The following is a 19,430-nucleotide window of genomic DNA, read 5'->3' on the forward strand; positions in this document are numbered from 1 at the left end:
ATATAATTAGCAGGTGACACCAATATTAATTAGATGCAATTTATTTTTAAAAAGTTAGGTATAAAAGCAAGTAACATCCTAAAATGAAAAACTAAATAAATTCTACCCTAAAAATGTTCAGTTTAACCGAACTAGTGGTACTCCTCGCTGTTTTATCCATATCAACAGCAAAATTTGATGATTCGGTAGGTATTGCTTTTAACACCAGCTATTTTTTAATTTGTGTGTTTTAAAGATTATATCAGAGGATATAAGGAAACTTTTGAAAGGCTTGCATGACGTTTGTGTTAGTAAGACAGCTGTCGACGAAGGTATATTTCAAATATAGAGCAAGTTTTAAATGTTTAACCATTTTATGAAATTTTAGTGCTGATTGAAAAATTAAAAGATGCCGAATTCACTGAGGACCAGAAATTAAAAGTAAGAACAAGAAATTAAAAAATTTTGTCGTGTATTTAAATATTAATGTTTCAGTGTTACGTGCAATGTCTTCTAATCCAAACGGGATCTGTAAGTATTATACCATTAGATTAAAATTTATACATTCCGGCATCAACGCTCTTTTTTGTATTTTATTTATTGATTTTTGTTAATTCCCTCCATCAAAAATATATTTTATTATTTAGAAAACTTTCAGTTCATAGATAATTACTCCCAAAAAAGCAGACATATCAACAAAAAGTGTTTTAGTGGTGTAAAATTATTATCATGAAAGCATATAGGAGCGCCATCTACCGCCCTTTGGGAATACTTATAGGCCAATCAAGGCGTTATCTACATCTAAAGTTATTGAAAAAAATGGAAATATATTTTATAGTTATTTATTAATACAATATAATAATTTATAGATGGATCTCGCAGGGCATATCGACATAGAAGCAGCTGTAGAACTAATACCGGAACAAATCAGAAACGCTGTAATAAAAGATGTAAATAAGTGTGCTAAAGATTCAGGTAACTTAAATTAAGGTAACATAAATATAAGAATAACTAGCATTTATTTCAGAACAAGTCGCAGAACACTGTGACCGAGCCTTTGCAACTTTAAAATGTTTATATAGTGTCAACCCTGATGTGAGTTACATACACGCAATAATCAATTTAACTAAGTACATAACATTATTATGTTTCAGATATACTATGTATTTTGAACGGAAAGCTGTTAGAGAAATAATTTTAGAGTAGTATTAGTCAATTAATCATGTAGTAAAATATATTTAAATATATTTCACAGTTATGCAACAATAACATTTATTTTTTTATGTCAATAGATCACAGTTGTTTAAACAAATAAGTTTAAGTGACCTGAGTGATATGCTCAAATGGCCCTTAGGATTAGAAATAAAAGAACAAATTTTTTCTAACTCCCACACACAAAATGTTCCATTATTTGATTTAATTTTGCAAGGGTTGGTTTATTGCTTTTTAATTTTTCTCTTGAAATTTCTGATGGAATTTTAGTAGTTTGACAAAGAAATAGAAACAGAGTTTATCAAACCCTTAAAATTACAAACTAATTACCACAATTTATATATTTGGCTTGTCCGCCGATTTTTTGACATGTGGCTGCTAGGTGTTCAAATGTCCTATCTTATCATGTCATTATCATATCATATCATTGTCATTTCTGAAGCTGGAGGAATGCGGTGAGATGAAACAATTGTATATATAAGAATAAACTTAAAAATTTTGGAATAAATATTGGAAAATAAAATAATTTAATACCCAACACAATTTTAAGCATTGCCAGTTATCTCTAAAAGTATATAGGTTTAATGTATTGCTTTGTAAATATTTAATATCATTAAATCTAATATTGTAACATGTTAGAAAGTGCTGGACATATAAATAATTCGGTGGGTGCGCCTACGTGTATATATGGTTGCTTAAGTAGTCACCCGGACAGGCCGAAGATCCCGCTATATTGAGTCACTCTGTGTTGGGGCTTTAACCGAGTTGTTTGTAAAAATTGATAGAGAGCGACTCAGTTAAATTCAGTGTTTTAATTGCCCAAGAACCTTCACCAAATAAATTCTGCAAGATCGGTTCTAACAAAAGCAAAAAAAATATCCAATTAAATACAAGACAAATTAAATTAAAACAAAATATAAGAATAAGTAACATTTATTTCAGAATAAGTCTCGAAACATGGTGACCGATTATTTGCTATTGTAAAATATATACTGTTTCCGATGTTTGTTACATATATACAATATTGTATTTAGATATTTTAAACAGAAAATTGTTTTAAAATGTTTTAGAATGTAGTGCTATGGAAGCAATAGATTGTTTTTTTTTCTCTATGGCAATGGTTTAATCCAATCAACCACAGTAGTGTCATTCCAGACATATTTTCCTTTGAAGGTTGCTTCTAAAGACAAAAATAGTGGAGCTCTTGCGCCCTGTTCTGGAGTTAAAATTCCTCTATGATTGGTCATATCAGTATCAACATATCCTAGAAAAATATGAATTAAAACGTCAATAAAACAAACAAATGAGCTGACAATTACCAGGATGCACAGCATTAACAGCAATGTTTCTATTTGGAGTTTCGGAATCGAAAAGCCTTTGTTGAGCAAATGTCAAGGCGCTAACTCCCACTTTCGAAACAGCATATGCCGATGAACCCCATCCTTCTTCTACGTTCTTACCTGCTTCAGAATCTCTAAAAAAATATTTGAACAGTTCTTTATAATCTGAATAATTAATAAATTCAAACAAAAAGTTAATAGAATTTGAATACTCGACTGATCTTCAAGGTTACAAATCTAAACAAAAAAAAACACTTACTTTACAAATTTTTCCATCAGTTGACTTAATTCTGCAATGGTTAAATTATTATTTTTCAATTTATCTCGCAAAGTTTCAGATGGTATTCTAGAGAGATGACCCATCATACTCGATATATTTACTACTCGAGCATTTTGACGTAGAAGTGGAAATAAAGCTTCGCAAACCTTCAAAGTCGCAAAGTAGTTTACACGAATTGTTTCTTTCGCTTGTGTGCCGAAAGATTCTTTGGAATCTTCCTGAAATTAACAGATTTATAAAAAGGGAAATGCAAATTTTCTATATTGTCACACCCTAAAAGCTATAGCGGCATTATTTACTAAAAGATCTATGCCTCCATGCTTCTGTTTCAGATATTCTTTAAACGCGTCGACACTGTTCTGGTCAGTAATGTCAAGTTGGTGAAACAATGGTTTGTAGCCTAATTTTTTAAGGACATCAACAGCAGCCTGGCCTCTTTGCACACTACGCGCTGTTAGATAAACTTCGCCATCGTACTTTTCACATAATCCCTTAACAATGGCAAAACCTATGCCCTTATTACTTCCTGTTACCTTTAAATAAAACAAATATAGCTTCTAGATTTTCAAATGAGAGAAATAGGTTTAGAAACATTTTCTACATAAATATAAGAACAACAAATGCACAAAGACATACCTTTTAATTTAAATTACAGTCATAAAGCTTTCATATTGATAATTATATATAAAACTAAATAGGTTTAATGTATTAATTTGCAAATATTTACTATCATAAAATCTAATATTGCAACATATTAAAAATTAAAAAATATAGACAAGAAAAAACAAAAATTTACTAAAATATAAACACAAGCCATCTTTGTATACATTTAAAAAAATCTAACAAAATAAATGCCTTTACTTACTACTGCAACCTTTGGAGACACCATTTCAATGAACAACTGATTTCAAGAACTGAATCAAAAGCCATTACTCAGCATTTATATCTCAAGGTGACAAAAATAAATTAGATATCAAGTTAAGCGGCTTCCCATAAAAGATAGAGGTTATCTATGAAGTGTGATAAATACAAAAACTAGTGTCTACTATAAACATAAACATTTATTTTTAATAAGAATATATTCATTTTAATATAGCTCTGAGAGACAATAACAAGGATATTTTTAGAATAACATAAAAAATTCTTAATATGGTTCTGGAAGTTGTCCATCCCACTCTATGGCTTTTTTATCTTTCCAGACAAACTGCCCTTTATATGTTGATTTTAAAGACAAGAATAATGGAGCTCTTGCACCTTCTTCAATTGTAAAAACTCCTTTATGACTAGTCATGTCTGTTTTAACATATCCTATAAAAAATAACTATAAACATAAATAATACATGGAAATATATAATATAAAAAATACCTGGGTGTACTGCATTGACTGAAATATTTCTATTTGGGTTTTCAGCATTTAATAATCTTTGCTGAACAAAAGATAATGCACTAACACCAACTTTTGAAACACTGTATGCAGACTCACCCCAACCTTCTTTAACATTATTACCTTCCTCCGAATCCCTGGAGTATTAATATTTAAGAAAATGGATTATTAATGCATAAATAACATACTTCACAAACTTTCTCATTAATTCACTGAGTTCTTCAATTGACAGATTTTTATTTTTAAATTGTTCCTTCAAGTGAATGGAGGGAATTTTGGACAAATGACCGAGAGCACTAGATATATTTACCACTTTAGCATCCTGCCTAAGAATAGGGAATAATGATTCACATATTCTGAGTGTACCAAAATAATTCACATTGATTGTTTCCCTTGCTTGTAATCCAAAAGGTTCAGTAGAATCATTCTAGAAATATAAATGTAATACACCAAAACATATTACAAAAATATCAGTTTACTGTACCTTAAAGGCAATTGCAGCATTATTAACTAATAAATCAATGCCTCCATATTTTGAAATTAGATGATTTTTAAATGAGTCGACACTTTTTTGGTCAGTAATATCTAGTTGATGGTACAAGAGGGAATGACCAGCACACTTTAGTAATTCTACTGCTGATTCACCTCTGCCTACATCCCTTGAGGTGAGATACACATCACCATCAAATTTTTCACATAAACCTCTAACAATTGCAAAACCTATACCTTTATTACCTCCAGTTACCTAACAAAACACATAATATTAGATTTATGAAATAACTTAAATATGAATAAAATATATCTTACTACTGCGATTTTTCGTGTCATTTTTTTGTATTATTCTTTGCAATCTATAACAACAAAAATATCATAAAGTAAATAATACAGTAATATACTAAATATACTATTATCTATATATGAACGGAATTCAACAAAATGTGGTTTAACAATTATAATCATTTAAAACAATTACTATGATGACAAATGATTTTATATCACGCTAAAAACAGTAAAAAAAAACATAGTAAAAAGTTCCCTATATTTTGTGATCAGGTTTGTGACATTTAGTTTCCAATGAGAATTAGTAAGAAAAATAAACTTGAGGTCAACATTATAATTTAGATTAATCTAGTACATTGTTTTTACAATATATAAATAATTATTTTTAACGGTAATATATTATAATAAAAATCTAACTTCAAATATTGCTGGACAAAAATAATCTATAGTAAAATAATTAATGATAACCACAAATTTTATAATCAATATAATATATATATATATATATATATATATATATATATATATATATATATATATATATATATATATATATATATATATATATATAAAATATCTTCAAGTATATAAATACATCCAATGATTTAAATCATTAGAGGGCGCCTCCATCGTGATAAATTAAAAATATTGTATTTAAATAATGTTAATACTTTAACCTAATATTTCTAAACTTCCGACAAATGCTTTCAGAAATATTATCTAATTTTAAATAATGTATTTTGATATTACCAATCTACCACATGTTATTACATTGATTATTAAACAATAGGACATACCGCGTATTTTAAGGGATAGGTGTAAACAACTTTAAGCTATAAAAGCTCAATTTTAACCACAAAATACGACAATTCTGTGATTTTAAACTCCTTAAATTCGATAATTTCACAAGCGTACAGGATGTCTTTAAATCAAATAGCGGTGGTAATATTATAATTAACTTATAATTTAAATGTTTTAACAGCTTGTGTTAGGTGACTGGTAGTAATAAAGGTATAGGATATGCCATAGTTAAGGGGCTATGTGAAAAATTCAAGGGCATTGTATATTTAACTGCTCGAGATTCAGCTAAAGGATTAGCTGCAGTTAATAGCTTGAAACAGTTAGGATTTAATCCACTATTTCATCAGTTAGATATTACTGATGAAAACAGCATAAATGCCTTTAAGGATCATATTAAAACTACATATGGTGGTCTTGATATTTTGATCAATAATGCAGGAGTAGCTGCATCTGTAAGTATGTCCACTATATGTTTTTTTTTTAAGTGAGTGTTTTAGCATGATTTGCCAAAAGAAGAACAAGCAAAATATAATGTAAGAGTGAATTATTTCGGGACACTTAATGTATGTGAAGCCCTTTTTCCATTATTAAGAAATAATGCAAAAGTTATTAACATATCAAGTTCTGCAGGACGCTTGCAAAGAATTCCATCTACACAGCTGCAAAATAAGTTTAAAGATAAGAATTTAACTATTTCAAATTTATCAAAACTTATGGAAAAATATATAAAGTAAGTTACTCTTAGAACATACATTTTTATGTTAACTAATTTAAAATTAGAGATACCAAGGAAGATCGCAATGAAGCAGAGGGTTGGGGTACATCAGCATATGTTGTATCTAAAGTTGGTCTAACAGCACTGACCAATTTGCAACAAAACTTGTTTAATGAAGAGAAGCCTTATAGGAATATATATGTGAATTCTGTTCACCCTGGATCTGTTAAAACAGACATGAATAAAAAAGGTGAAATTTCTGTGGAAGAAGGTGCAAAAGCTGCTTTATTTTTAGCTTTAGAATCAGAATTAAAAGGCAAATATCTCTGGTTTGATTGTCGAGTTGTTGATTGGGATGGACCTATGCCACAATAATAAAAAAAGTTTTTCAGTTGTCAGTTACTATTGTTATATTCCTTAAATATTTTTGCAAAATAAAATAATCACCATATTTTATCAAAAATAATATTACAGTCAACATGAAGATAAGAAAAAAGTTGTTTGTCGTATGATTTCTGCCTTTCCTTCAAGAGGTCCTATTTATTCCTAGCCCTTTGGCCAAGTTTTCACCTTTAGCAGATATTTGCGGAGATATGGCCTGTAGCATTGACTTTCTGCTATAGTGACCAAATAGTGTTGTCAATAGAGAAACTCCATAACCAGTTGCGCGTTCGCCCTACAATAAGAAAAACTCCAGTCCAACTTCTGATAAAGGCAAGAACACCACTGACAATCACTTACACTATGAACGGGATAAGCGATGTCAACGTGAATCCACGTGCCTGGGTAATCGAATCCCAAATGAGAGGCGATAAAAAGGCCTGCGCAGCTAGACTGTGCATTATTCCTATCAGCAACGGAGTTTTTCATGTCAGCAACTGCAGAGGAAAATTCAGAAAAGTGCAATTCTGGACAAAAGGGAATAGGAAAAACTAAATCTCCCGATGATAGCCCAGCTTCCAAAAGTGTATCCTCCCATTCGCCATTATTAGTTAAAACAGCAGCATGATATTTCCCTGTTGTGATACCCTAAAAGTGATCAGACACTGCAACATACCCTAAAAATAATGTGCAATAAAGTATTTACCTGAGCTCCAGTTAATGTTGCCATGTCTAAAATAATGTTAGCTTTTAAATCTTTATTAGCATAAGCTACTCCATCTGCTAAAACCAAACGTCCTTCAGCATCAGTATTGTTAATTTCTACTGTACTTCCAGAATACAGTGTAAGGATATCATCTGGCCTGAAGATAACAATTAACAACTCTAATATCCACTAACTTTAGGCTTTACCTGGTTGCGTCTGGACCAATTCCATTTTCAGCTAGACAAAAAACTGCATGCAAGTTTTCAGTAAAACCAGATTTCACAGCTGCATAAAATGCACCTAATATGCCGGCTGCGCCACCACAATCTCTCTTCATGCCAGGCATGGCAGTCTATTAAAGCAAATTACATTATCTTTGACAATATGCCTTAATTTTGTTTTTAAGTACCTTGCCTTTCAGGCTAAGACCACCTGTGTCATAGACAATACCCTTTCCAACCCAAGCAATAGTTTGTGTTGCTCCTTCTGGAGTGTAACTTAGAACTGCAAGTGCTGGTGGGACTTTGGCTGCTTTGCCAACCCCAAATATCCCACCAAATCCTCTTTTTTCCAATTCATGGTCACAAATTATTACTGGAGATATATTTAGCTCCCTTCCAACACTTTTAATTTCCTACCAATCATACATTATATAAAATTTTGCAGTTTATGTACTATTCAATACTAACCTCTAAAAAGTGATCCACCGTCATCTCACTACATGGAGTATCAACAATTCTTGCTGCTAACCTGATGCCATAAGTTGCATATTCAAGACATTTTAGTGTATCTTCTGCTAACACAGTAACATCTAATGAACTAGTACTATTACTAGGAACAATCAGAAATTCAATAGAAATAACAGCTTTAGCTATTTCACTAGATTGAACATTGGATTTCCTTGAATACAAAGGGAATGCTCTAGCTACAGCACAAGCACTAGCATATACATCACTGTATTCACATACAATCTGTAAATAAACATTGAATACAATACTCATTGCTATAATATATAGTGAACTGAATGCTTACAACAATACATTCATCTGAATCACCATAAGTATGATTTTGAACAATTTTTGTTATAGAATGAGCTCTAGAAGGTGTATTATGGCGGCTACATTTTATTGGTAATGCTGCTACAGTAGCTAAATTTAACCAAAGTGATCTAATATCAGTTGGTGATGGATGTAAACTAGCTATGGCAAGCTTAAATGTTTCTTCATTAACTCTTGGTTCCAATTTTGGTTTAATATCATTAAATTTTAGTTGAGTGAGATGTTTCACTTGACCAATAATTAAAACAGGTGTTTTCTGAGGATCAGATTTTGTCACCCCTGACTTAAAAGTCAGAATAGTCATTGCTAAAACCTACAAAATAATTGTTTTATTAACACTGTGTTTAGTAGAAAACTACATCACCATTACTAGTGAAAAATAAAATCTTAAAACCACTGATATCTTTTATAAATAACTTAAAGAATTATTTAGATAACTGTAGTACAAAAATAATTTGAATAGATATGTTACATGTTGCGTTATTACAAATTAAACAATAACAACTTTGAAAAACATAACATTTATTTTAAGTGATCTCTATGAAGCAATATTAAAATGGTAGCTGAAATAAACGTATTTTAATTATATCATACAAACCTACGAATATTCCACCTAATGGCCCTTATTTGATCAAAATCTGAACACAAGAGATTCCAGCAGCACCTTTCCTCAGCTGAAAAAATCTAAATACGTATTCCGTTGGCGATCTTGTTTGTTATTTATCGTTTGTGGGAAATATTCCTGACAGGTGAAGTCCATGGTCTCCAATAGTATATAAGCTGATTTTTAATTTATTTAGTTTTCCTAGAAAGTCATTTTAACATATATCAACAATTGATCACATTATTTATGTAATGGATATAATGTTAATTTATAAAGCGTTTTATATACTTGAATAATGTAATTTATTTTTCAGTGTTTATAGTGGCAACACCGTAACATGGCAATCAAGCCAGAAAAATGGCTGCTTCTAGATTTGTGAATTGTTTATTTATGGTATTAATTATTAATTGTGTAGCAGGCAAGTTTATTTATTTTTTTACATTGGTTTAATAATTAAATGACTTAAACTGCCCTCCTTATTTTCTAATAGTTTTTCATTAGCATGATATATGTAACGATATCATACATGATATATTTATTTGAAATTCAAATTAATTCTAATAAAAATATACTTTATAAATATAGATTAAGATATTACATATAGTGCAAATAAACTTCCTTCTTGAGAAGCGTAATAAATATTAATTTAACTTTTGCAGGTGAGATATTAAAGAAACCTGTTTTGAGAGAAGATTCTGAAGAAGATGAAGATCTTTATAATGATTATAATCCAGGTGAACCTCCTCCTAGTGATTTACTCAATAAACAAAATAATTTGAATAGTATACATCATGTAGAAAAGAGTTTTAAATGTTATTCATGTGATCCACCAGACTGTTCTCGAGAAACAATTTGTTATAATGCAGTTCAGTGTTGGAAATCTAGAGTGCGCCAGAGCAATGGTTAATTTCAGATAATGTAACAGAAATGTTTATTATATTATATTTTATTGTAGGGGTTGAAACCGTGTCAAGGGGTTGTACAACAAACTCTGAACATCTTAATTTTATGTGCAAAACTCCTTCTTTTACTGCTCATCATAAAAGACATGCCAGTGGCCTTTATAAAGTAGAATGTTGTGAAGGAGATTTTTGTAACAATGGAAGTTTTCCAGTTCTACTTGCTGGTTATGATAGTGAACAAAACCCATTCTCAGAGTCATTTTTGTTTGTTTTGAAAATGGTTGCTGCTGTTTTAGGACCAGTACTTATTCTTGGATTAGTGGGTTTGTCAGTAATGTATTGTTTCAAAAATGTTCAGCGAAACAGACTGTTTAGTGAGAGTAGGTTAGTATTTTAATTAAAGAAAAACATACAGTAGTTATATGGAGTTAAAATATGAATATCATATAATATATAGTGGAATTACATTTTTTAGAACAGACCCAGAACAGTATTATGTAACTGATGATTTGTTGAGAGCTACAGCTGCTGGGGATAGCACCTTAAGAGAATATTTAGAACAATCAATGACTTCAGGAAGTGGATCAGGCCTTCCTTTGCTAATCCAAAGAACAATGGCAAAACAAATTTCATTAGTAGAATGTATTGGTAAAGGCAGATATGGTGAAGTTTGGAAAGGAGTATGGCATGGAGAGAGCATAGCTGTAAAAATTTTTTTTTCAAGAGATGAAGCCAGTTGGAATAGAGAAACAGAAATATATAGGTTAATATTAACTTAAGGCAATTTGGGTGAAACTAAATATGTTAATTTTAGTACAATATTGTTGCGAAATGAAAATATTCTTGGCTACATTGGATCAGACATGACATCAAGGAATTCATGTACTCAGCTATGGCTCATAACTCATTATCATTCCCTGGGTAGTTTATATGATTATTTGAATCACACTACATTAACCCATCAACAGATGATGAAGATATGTTTATCAATAGCAAATGGATTGGTTCATCTGCATACTGAAATATTCGGTACCCAAGTAAGTAAAAACTTCTATATTTGAATTAAGAAAAATTAATTGTTATTATATAGGGAAAACCAGCAATAGCACATAGAGATATAAAAAGTAAAAATATATTAGTAAAAAGAAATGGTACATGTTGTATAGCTGATTTTGGATTAGCTGTAACTCATACACAAACTACAGATAAACTTGACATAGGAAGTAACCCTCGTGTAGGGACTAAGAGATATATGGCTCCAGAAGTTTTAGATGAAACGTGCGTAACTATTAAATTATCGTAAATTCGTTAGTTTTTAATTTGTTAGTCTGTTTACTGCCTAATTGATTAAAACATTAAACAACATTGTTTTGAGAATCACATTTTGTCACTGTAATTAATGTAAATATATTTATATAGGATACGCATGGATTACTTTGATTCATTCAGAAGAGCAGATATTTATGCCTTCGGTCTAGTTTTGTGGGAGATATGCCGTCGAACTATCAGTAATGGTATAGCAGAAGAGTGTAAGCCACCATTTTATGATGTGGTGCCTAATGATCCAAGTTTTGAAGATATGAGGAAGGTGGTTTGCGTTGATCAGCAACGACCAAGTGTGCCGAATCGTTGGATTAGTGATCCGGTAAGTTTCAGTAATGTAGAACTTCTGAATAAGGGCGGGTCGATGGTATAAAATGTGCTGTGTGCTAGGTATTAATGATATTATCGATATTGATAATTCATTTGATAAAATATATCCAGAAAATACAGCAATCCGCCATGATAAGTTGAACACCAATCAAAGCGAATTACGTCGGTGTTCAGGGGCGGAATCCAAAAAAGATCTGGAAAAGGTTTTTAAAATGTATCTGTTTGTCATTTTGTTCTCTGCGATCTTCGAAGTTTTCTGGGTTTTTTATTGTTTAATCTTCTCATCTGGGTTTGTACAGGACAGCACATCACCTTATACCGCTAACGCACACAAATATATAGTAATTTTAATGCTTTCTTGTCCAAATTGATTGTTTATTAACGACATATGATACTGGCGAGCGTTTTGGTGCTAATTTAAATTTTAAATTAGGAAAGTGTTTGTTTCCCTGAAAATCTGCAGAAATAATACATTTTCAGGAAATAGTTTTCAATCATTCCTATTATACTTGTAAACATTTACAAATCATTTTTCGACCAACATTAAGAGACCTTTTCCAAACGCTCTGAAGCTTTATGAAAGGTCATTATCTTAAACTAATGATTCAGTTGGATCTTTTTAGCTGTGCAAGCCGAGTTCTGCATACTTCTTGACAGATACGGTGTTTTCGGTTAACTTTCAGCATTTGACATACACACATGTCTGATTGTTTGCCGAACTGGTCAAATTTCGCTTGACCAAACCGTATATGACAAAGCATTAAACGCGCACAGCGTCATTGGCCTCACTCATTTGGTAATAAAATTTTGTTACTCGGGCGTTCTGCTCAATCGTGTTGGGCCATAGCGTAATAGAGAGACAACTCAATAGGGGGCTCTGGAGAAAAGTTTTGCTTTGCCCAACATCCAGATGGGGTTAAATAGGACATTCAAGTAATTTAGTTGGTCAATTTAAATCTCCATAATAGGCACCTGTAAGGAAAACATTTTGCTGTGAAGACATTGTGGCTGTCCTGACGTCACGTTTAATTGATCAATAAAATTTAAATAAGAAACAATTAAATTCCTGAAATAAATTTATTAAATAAAATTCAATGAATTAAGTAAATATAATCTGTAAAACTGCAATGCATAAAATATAAATATAGTATAAAAATAAATATATCTATAAAATATAAATATTATCATAAACAAAGAAGTTTGGAACAAATCAAAATTATCTCTTGTTTTTTCCCTTTTTCATATTTGTTTAAGACCATCAATTGAATAGGATCTGTTAGGGTTGTGGGTTTTTGGTTTTTTGTACTGAAAGCAAACTTTTTAAAGAGTCTTTCTCTGTTAAAATTCTTTTTACCTGTTTTATTCAATAGTATAAAGTGCTTATTATTTTTAACATTCAATATGGACGATCATTAAATAGTGTACAATTTTTTTAAAGATGTTTGACATAAAATATGTTATATTATCGACGAATCGATATTATATCGTGAGATAATAAAAAGAGAGCTCAAAGAACTACTGACAGTATATAAAACAATTTTTTGGTGCATGTGATATTGCCTTGCCTCATTTGTTCATTTAGGAACATCTGCAATTGAAGGTATAAAGTGAAGTTGTAGTTTCTCAACTCCTGGTAATACATCTTCCGTTAGTATGGAATTAATCCTCTTCACAATTTCCTAAAGACGGTATTATTCAATCCATCAACTGAATAGACCCAAAAAAATCCAAATTATCTTGATTAAGTAGCCTTAAGCCAATATATTTATTGGGATAATTATACTTTTTTTTCTTTGGTGAAATTAAACCCCTCAAGGTGATTATTAAATGTATAATTCACTTTAAGAAATTTGTTCTTACTTGGGTAATATAATGTAAGCACTATTTAATTCCTGAGTCGCTTTGCGCCAAAATTCCTATAACTGGTTAATCTTCTCTTATAAGGTTTGTATTCAAGAGCTATTATTTTACTGGAGTTTCAACTATCAAATAATTGATCCAAGCATAAAAAAATATGGCCGTTTGTGTAGCTTCTTTCGGAAGGGGATTAATTTCTAAAATTAATAAATTAATGTTTGATATTTTATGATTATTAATATGAACAACAAAACACGCTGTAACGATTATAAATCTGTTTGATGGTTAATCCAGTCAGTTCGGGAACATTATCAATCATTTTTAAAGACAGTTAAATACTTCGAAGTAAAACGATTCTGCATTTCCTTACTATCTGTGCATCACTGTAGACAACACTTTCTAGATCGAGAATTCATTTTACTTGTATTACCGTCTTATAAATACTAATGAACTAATAACTTAATCTCTAAACGTTACAAAAATTTAAATGCATCGCTCCTTGGCAGGTTAGGCACACTGAAAATGGCACCCGAAACAAATAAGGTTCTGTAGACGCGAAGTGAACCAATTGGATCCCGTTGTGGCTCCTAGCATAGCGATTAAAATAAGTAATAAGTTAAAAGTAGAGACTTCTACATGTTGGACGTCGCGAAACATTTCCCCAAAATTAATTCCTATAAAGTTAAATCTCTATTTCTCTATGTGTTGCGCAGGCAACAAAAACAATCGCTACAGGCCGCCGATGTCGACCCGTCTTAAACATTAAATTAAAATCGTTAATGTTAGATTTATAATTATATAATGCAATATAAAACTGTTAGTTGGGTATAAAAAGGAAATATATTATTATGATGGCGATGTATTTATTCACAGGTTTTAAGTGGCATGGCAAAACTGATGAAGGAATGCTGGCACCAGAATCCGAATGTCCGCTTACCCGCCTTGCGAATTAAAAAAACCCTTATAAAGTTAGCTAATTCGGATAATCTCGTTAGTTTAGAAGAGATGGAAGTATGTGTTTGATAAAAGAACGACTCTTATAAGTTTTGTACAAAACATTTTCCCTCAAAACGAATCTTTATTATAAGATTTATTTTCATACAGATATTTTCTTGTGAGACTCGCATTTAAGATATTTAAATGAAGGCAGTCAAGAACTCTTTCGTGGTATTTGTTAAAATTAAAAAAAAGAACTGAACGATAAAAGATCTTCAATATCAGTGCCATTGTTAAAGTGTTACGATAGAAAATTAGATCTATTTATATTTTGTTAGATTTTATTACTTTATCCTCTTGGCACTTTTGTGTTCAATATGATATAATCTTACCAAAGAAGTATTTTATTTCCTTTTAGATGCCAGTCAAAGTGATGTTATACTTTCTGTTTAAAGGACGAAATCGTTTTCATTTACAGTTATTATACTTGTTAGACACATACATCCATATAACTAATATCTATGTATATTGATTACATAAGTAATGTTTAGCTTTACACTGAAGGAGCCCATCCCAGTAATAATTTTTAGAATATAAGATATTTACCCAGAGTATTTCTCACATTTTATATTTCCTTTTGTATTAAAGAAACAGACAAGATGGTTTTCGTTACATAACATAATTGCTTTTTTTATTGGGTGACTATCCAGCACACATTTTAACTTATTCGGCGAACCAGTGATTCTTAATATTATGTTGAAAAGTTGGTTTGGTATTACTTTTCTCGATATTCATTGAATGATTGACGTTTTAAGTACTGGTTAATTTTGTGGAACATTTGAATGTAGGAGTAGGCGACAGTTCCATATCTGTCACAGATATGGATGTAGTAACCATCATATTAGACAATCATTAGAATCTTAGACTAGATGGTGTAGATTGCAAATTAGGTATTAATATAAAAAGCTCATTTATTAATTTTTAATTGCAGATTTTTTGTTATAGCCACAATCGATTAATAATACAAGGATTGCATTATTAATACCGAATTAGCATATATGCTATTAACATTAACAAAAATGCTCAAATATTCAAAATTCGCACAACATGACCGGTATTTATTTATTTGGCTCTTCAATTATTTTCAACATTCATCTAAGAACACCGTGGTCGTTTGAATACACTTCTTGTCCGTTTTGGATGTTAGCAACACTGAATTTTACACCTTGACTACCTCATTAATCATCTCCGCTTCAAATTTCATTGCATACTCATTTTCGAAGAGATTTATTACATATCAATATAATTTAATTAGTTTAATGACAAATATTTAGGTGTAGCTCGATAAATAAACTTAACAATGCTCATTCTTTATTAGGCATGATTGATATAATCATGATCGCAATAATTTATTTTAATCTCAAACTGGTGATTTTCGTTACGATATTGCAGCAGGGACTGCTTGGGTTCAATTTTATCCTAGTTTTGTAGGACTAAAATAAGAAAAAGCATTTCTCCAACTTTAATTTTGAGTAGTTCGAATTAATTGCTGGAATTATTTATGATTTACAGTATCTTTACCGTTTGGCTCCGAAAAAGTGCGAAAAATTTAAAATGCAATGAATATAATTATGATATATACATCTCAGTAGCCAGTAAAAAATATGTTGTTAAAAATGCCTTCTCGCTCATAGTGTGAGAATTTTAGGAAAAGCTTAAACAACATACGTGACTGCTATTTTTATATATCAAATAAAAATATCAATGAAACCCTTATATAAAAAATATAATGGTTAACAATTCTGTCCAATAAAATATCAGTGTTGCTAACAAAATATTTTCCTCTACTATATACAATGTAACTATAAGTGCCAAATTTTTATAGTTTTTTATAGCTTAGTTTTTAGATGTTTTTGTTAATTTTTCATTTTATATCGACTCGCCTCTTTTATCTTGTTTTTGACGCGCACAAATCGAATGGATATGATTTATGATCCACTTTATTATCATCTTACATAAGGTGTTTTAAGGAGATCTTGATTTCACAAATATTTTCAAGACAATCACGTAGGTTTTATAATAAAGGGGTTTACCTAACAACTTTTTAAAAAATCGATCCATATAATTTCTCAATCATTATATTTGATATAGATATAATTCAAGATAGGAGAATTTTAATAACATCATTTTTTTATTTATAAGGTTAATAGAACATTTTACTGTACACACACAGGGCATGGATTCTGTCAATTTCATAATTTAATTACTTTCGCCATTTTATTAATGATAAAAGATGAAAAAATATCAGAAGAAAATCAATACTCAATTACATAAATTGTTAATTTTGATTGACTCAAAATAATGATTTATTATTGTACATATTATGTATAATATCGGAGTTCATATCTGTTTAACTGTAGCTATATTAAATGAACATACAAAATTATACATACAAAAAGCGAAAAAATTTAGAGAAGGGTGTTAACAATAAGAAAGACACCCTGCTTATTTTTAATATGTTCTATACGGTGATGAATTTGTACACAATGTTACAAGACTCAATTTAGCTCATCGTTAAGAATTTATATCTGATTTCTGACAATTTGGAAAGCCAGAGAAACAGGTTGTTCTGTTAAGTTGTTGATTTTGAATTATTACAGGTATCTCTTCTTAACGCATTATGTATACAGCCTGAAAAACTGTATTTGTGATTTGGTTAGTTTTACAAACTTTTAAATTTAGGTAACTAATTCATATCAGATTTATTTATCAATATTGAGAAAGTATCGAGTATATCGATCGATGTCATTATGGATATTTTGTTATGGTAGTATAAACCATTGTTTCATTTGTATATATTTCATGTTTGTTATATATCTGACAATTACTTAAGCAATATATTTAGTTTCAATCCGATATAACCGTTTATTTTTTGGCCTAAGACACATTACCATTATACTGTGCTAGCTGGGAGTATAATGAAAGAATGACCTAACACATTTTCCTCTATGTTTTCCTGTCCTTACTTCCTTTTATGCTATTGCTTTCTCTAGCAAACCAGGTTTCACGTCATCTAACCATCTCTAACTTGGTCTTTTCTTTTTCGTGTTGGCATCTACGCAGGTCTCTTGTCAATACATTACCAATTTTGCTCTCTTTTGGTTTTCGTATTATATCTATACCTGCCTTCTTTTCCCTTCATAGTTCACTTTAGTCTCCTTATTTGTGCTGATTCTAGTATGGTTCTTATATTTTATGGAAATATATTTTTTTTTTGCAAAATTGCGAGTGCATTATGTACATTGAAATTGAATGAAATAGCAGACACTAAAGATATCAACATATCATTGTGTACATCATATCATTCATGAATATTTGGATATGAGAAAGCTCTGTGCAAAGAGGGTGCCGCGCACGCTCACTTTTGACCGAAAACAACGACTAGTTGATGATTCGAAGCAGTGTTTAAAGATGATCAAGCGTAATAAACCCGAGTTTTTGCGTCGATATGTAACAATGTATGAAACATGGCTCTATCATTTCACTCCGAAGTCTAATCGACAGTCATCCGAGTGGACTGCACATAATGAACCCGCCCTAAAGTGTCGCTAAATAATCGGCTGGCAAGGTTATGGCGTCTGTATTTTGGGGTGCGCATGGAATAATTTTCATTCACTACCTTGAAAAAGGAAGGACCATCAACAGCGACTATTACCCAGCGTTATTGAACCATTTGAACGACGAAATCGCCGAAAAATGGCCGCATTTGAAGAAAAAGAAAGTGCTGCTTCACCAAGACAATGCACTGTGTCACAAGTCAGTGAAAACCATGGCAAAAATTCATGAATTGGGCTTCGAATTGCTTCCTCATCCAGCATATTCTCCAGATCTGGCCTGGGTCTCCATGTCTTCCTGTCCTTACTTCCTTTTATGCTATTCCTTTATCCAGCAAACGAGGTTTCACGTCATCTAACCACCTCTAACTTGGTCTTTTCTTTTTCGTTTTGGCATCTACCCTGGTCTCTTGTCATTACATTACCAATTTTGCTCTCGTTTGGTTTTCGTATTATATCTATACCTGCCTTCTTTTCCACTTCATAGTTCACTTTAGTTTCCTTATTTGTGCTGATTCTAGTATAGTTCTTATATTTTAAGGATATATATTTAGTTTTTTTTGCACAAATTGCGAGTGCATTAGGAGATGGCTTTAAATAGATAGATTAGTGGTTTATCCTATCTGAAAACCTATCTGAATATCAACCTGAGTTGTAAATTCTTTGCAGAATATTTTTGTAATATAGATTTGTAATAAAGATTTATACGGTTTTTTGAACTTTTTTCAACTTACTTTTCTCAATTCTTATTCTGTTACATTCCTTCTACTTTAAATGTTTCCTCTATCCTTAAACTTGTTCCTCGCCTCGTCTTGATTCCCTAGAAGTACATTAGGTTGTTTTGTCGCTATTATTTAATATAATTTTTGGAAACTCAATACAATTTTATCAATAATTTATATTATGGATTCCAAAACTAGTGAGAGTGAGTTTGGACGCCTGTTGTCGATATACTATTTGATGAAAATTTTGTAGTTACGATATGTGATGTGTACGAATAGCTAGAAGGGAGGTAAGTTTGGCGAATAGAGTAATTCATACTATAATTCATCAATTTTTGCTATGGTTGTATTGATAGTCAATGTCAGAAAATGCGTGGTCTTGATGAATTTGTTTCCCAAGCGATTTTTACATCCAGCTGGCTCAAAGACATACAGTAGTAATTTGAGGTTGCATACGAATTTAGATCAAAATCTATTTTAGATCTCCAAAAAAATTATGAGCCATC

General features: G+C 30.9%; 6 protein-coding genes across 9 annotated transcripts; 3 read left to right on the forward strand and 3 right to left on the reverse strand.

Moving 5' to 3' along the window:
• Positions 1-27: 27 nt before the first annotated feature.
• LOC143200935 (general odorant-binding protein 83a) lies at positions 28-1,248 on the forward strand. Its single transcript, XM_076411734.1, has 7 exons — positions 28-185; positions 236-311; positions 368-420; positions 475-510; positions 849-954; positions 1,007-1,074; positions 1,134-1,248. The coding sequence occupies exons 1-7, from the start codon at positions 114-116 to the stop codon at positions 1,149-1,151; spliced, it is 429 nt and encodes a 142-aa protein (XP_076267849.1). The 5' UTR covers positions 28-113; the 3' UTR covers positions 1,152-1,248.
• Positions 1,249-2,108: 860 nt separating this feature from the next.
• LOC143200933 (carbonyl reductase [NADPH] 3) lies at positions 2,109-3,832 on the reverse strand. The gene is made up of 5 exons (XM_076411731.1): positions 3,677-3,832; positions 3,084-3,344; positions 2,791-3,029; positions 2,511-2,665; positions 2,109-2,455 (listed from the first exon to the last, which is right to left on the reverse strand). The coding sequence occupies exons 1-5, from the start codon at positions 3,698-3,700 to the stop codon at positions 2,301-2,303; spliced, it is 834 nt and encodes a 277-aa protein (XP_076267846.1). The 5' UTR covers positions 3,701-3,832; the 3' UTR covers positions 2,109-2,300.
• Positions 3,833-3,854: 22 nt separating this feature from the next.
• On the reverse strand, positions 3,855-5,882 carry LOC143200931 (carbonyl reductase [NADPH] 1). Of its 3 annotated transcripts, none has more exons than XM_076411728.1 (6): positions 5,773-5,882; positions 5,003-5,046; positions 4,680-4,940; positions 4,384-4,622; positions 4,178-4,332; positions 3,855-4,119 (listed from the first exon to the last, which is right to left on the reverse strand). In XM_076411728.1, exons 2-6 carry the CDS (start codon positions 5,021-5,023, stop codon positions 3,956-3,958), a joined length of 840 nt encoding a protein of 279 aa, XP_076267843.1. In that variant the 5' UTR covers positions 5,024-5,046; positions 5,773-5,882; the 3' UTR covers positions 3,855-3,955. The 3 variants fall into 3 exon arrangements, with proteins under 3 accessions (XP_076267843.1, XP_076267844.1, XP_076267842.1); XM_076411729.1 differs by lacking the exon at positions 5,773-5,882 and adding an exon at positions 5,393-5,425; XM_076411727.1 differs by lacking the exon at positions 5,773-5,882 and adding an exon at positions 5,101-5,232.
• Positions 5,777-6,889, forward strand: LOC143200934 (carbonyl reductase [NADPH] 3). Its single transcript, XM_076411733.1, has 4 exons — positions 5,777-5,917; positions 5,968-6,228; positions 6,274-6,506; positions 6,557-6,889. Exons 1-4 carry the CDS (start codon positions 5,894-5,896, stop codon positions 6,864-6,866), a joined length of 828 nt encoding a protein of 275 aa, XP_076267848.1. The 5' UTR covers positions 5,777-5,893; the 3' UTR covers positions 6,867-6,889.
• Positions 6,876-9,369, reverse strand: grsm (probable aminopeptidase NPEPL1 granny smith protein). Its single transcript, XM_076411723.1, has 8 exons — positions 9,235-9,369; positions 8,611-8,949; positions 8,268-8,549; positions 7,988-8,212; positions 7,785-7,930; positions 7,579-7,735; positions 7,233-7,520; positions 6,876-7,167 (listed from the first exon to the last, which is right to left on the reverse strand). Exons 2-8 carry the CDS (start codon positions 8,938-8,940, stop codon positions 7,018-7,020), a joined length of 1,578 nt encoding a protein of 525 aa, XP_076267838.1. The 5' UTR covers positions 8,941-8,949; positions 9,235-9,369; the 3' UTR covers positions 6,876-7,017.
• Positions 9,292-17,504, forward strand: sax (type I BMP receptor saxophone). Of its 2 annotated transcripts, none has more exons than XM_076411721.1 (9): positions 9,292-9,385; positions 9,554-9,658; positions 9,900-10,142; positions 10,196-10,526; positions 10,618-10,905; positions 10,957-11,179; positions 11,233-11,420; positions 11,562-11,787; positions 14,526-17,504. In XM_076411721.1, exons 2-9 carry the CDS (start codon positions 9,598-9,600, stop codon positions 14,673-14,675), a joined length of 1,710 nt encoding a protein of 569 aa, XP_076267836.1. In that variant the 5' UTR covers positions 9,292-9,385; positions 9,554-9,597; the 3' UTR covers positions 14,676-17,504. The 2 variants fall into 2 exon arrangements, with proteins under 2 accessions (XP_076267836.1, XP_076267837.1); XM_076411722.1 differs by having other exon boundaries at positions 9,359-9,488.
• The last annotated feature ends 1,926 nt before the right edge of the window (positions 17,505-19,430 follow it).

This window comes from Rhynchophorus ferrugineus, unplaced genomic scaffold (genome assembly GCF_030347505.1).
Source record: "Rhynchophorus ferrugineus isolate W39M unplaced genomic scaffold, kcgeb_rfMv2 rfM8, whole genome shotgun sequence".
NCBI classification, from domain to species: domain Eukaryota; kingdom Metazoa; phylum Arthropoda; class Insecta; order Coleoptera; family Curculionidae; genus Rhynchophorus; species Rhynchophorus ferrugineus.